Consider the following 1,263-nt stretch of genomic DNA (forward strand, 5'->3'; position numbering starts at 1 on the left):
TCCTGGAGTTCCAGGTGTACCAGGGTATCCAGGCTGTGCCGGTGTTCCGGGAGTTCCAGGTGTTCCAGGTGTGCCAGGGTATCCAGGTTGTGGAGGTCTTCCAGGTGTTCCTGGATGTCCTGGAGTACCAGGTGTACCGGGGTACCCAGGTTGTGGCGGTATTCCTGGAGTTCCAGGATGACCGGGTGTTCCAGGAGTCCCAGGGTATCCAGGTTGTGGAGGTCTCCCAGGCGTATCAGGATGTCCTGGAGTACCAGGTGTACCGGGGTATCCAGGCTGTTCTGGTATTCCGGGTGTTCCGGGTGTTCCAGGTGTACCAGGGTATCCAGGTTGTGGCGGTATACCGGGTGTTCCAGGTGTTCCTGGAGTGCCAGGACTGCCTGGTGTCCCGGGGTAACCCGTTTGTGGCGGATAAGGAGGAATTCCGGGTGTCCCAGGATATCCCGGATGAGGGGGATACGGTGGAAGTCCAGGTGTACCTGGCGGACCTTCGACACCTGGAGTTCCAGGATATGTAGGTTCTAATGGAGGTGGTTGGCTCCCGGGTGTATCGCAAGTACCATGGTGGCCTGGTTTGCCATGTTTACATGGTTTACCAGGTTTGCCGGGTTTGCCAGGCTTACCTGGTCTACCAGGTTTACCCGGTTTTCCAGGCGTTCCAGGCGTTCCAGGTATACCAGGTTGACCCGGAGTTCCAGGATATCCAGGTTGCGGTGGCGTTCCAGGCGTTCCAGGTATACCAGGCAGTCCAGGTTGACCTGGGGCTCCAGGATATCCAGGATATCCAGGTTGCGGCGGCGTTCCAGGTGTTCCAGGTATACCAGGGGTTCCAGGATATCCAGGTTGCGGCGGCGTTCCAGGCGCTCCAGGTATACCAGGCTGTCCAGGATAGTCAGGATGCGGTGGTGTACCTGGTGTTCCAGGGATTCCAGGATAACCAGGTTGAGCTGGTGTTCCCGGTTTACCAGGCTTTCCAGGATGACCTGGTTTTCCAGGCTTGCCTGGCCGCCCAGGTGTTCCGGGTATACCCGGGACTCCGGGCGTTCCAGGGTATCCAGGTTGAGACGGTGTTCCTGGTATTCCTGGATGTCCAGGTTGCCCGGGAGTACCAGGGTATCCTGGTTGAGGCGGTCTTCCTGGCGTGCCTGGAGTTCCTGGATGTCCAGGTGTTCCAGGATAACCAGGTTGTGACGGAGTTCCTGGAGTTCCTGGTGTCCCAGGAGTTCCAGGTGTTCCAGGGTATCCTGGTTGAGGCGGTCTTCC

The 1,263-nt window shown here is 58.5% G+C and overlaps 1 protein-coding gene across 1 annotated transcript in view; it reads right to left on the reverse strand.

Annotated features, from left to right (window-relative positions):
* The window catches only part of LOC128884841 (collagen alpha-5(IV) chain-like), a 5,614-nt gene that overhangs the window by 2,022 nt on the left and 2,329 nt on the right, over positions 1–1,263 (reverse strand). Inside the window, exon 6 of the mRNA XM_054138496.1 lies at positions 21–1,244. Within this exon, the coding sequence (XP_053994471.1) occupies positions 21–1,244 (1,224 nt within the window). The remainder of the gene's footprint in view (positions 1–20; positions 1,245–1,263) is intronic.

The sequence above is a fragment of the Hylaeus volcanicus genome, chromosome 2, assembly GCF_026283585.1.
Source record: "Hylaeus volcanicus isolate JK05 chromosome 2, UHH_iyHylVolc1.0_haploid, whole genome shotgun sequence".
Lineage (NCBI taxonomy): Eukaryota > Metazoa > Arthropoda > Insecta > Hymenoptera > Colletidae > Hylaeus > Hylaeus volcanicus.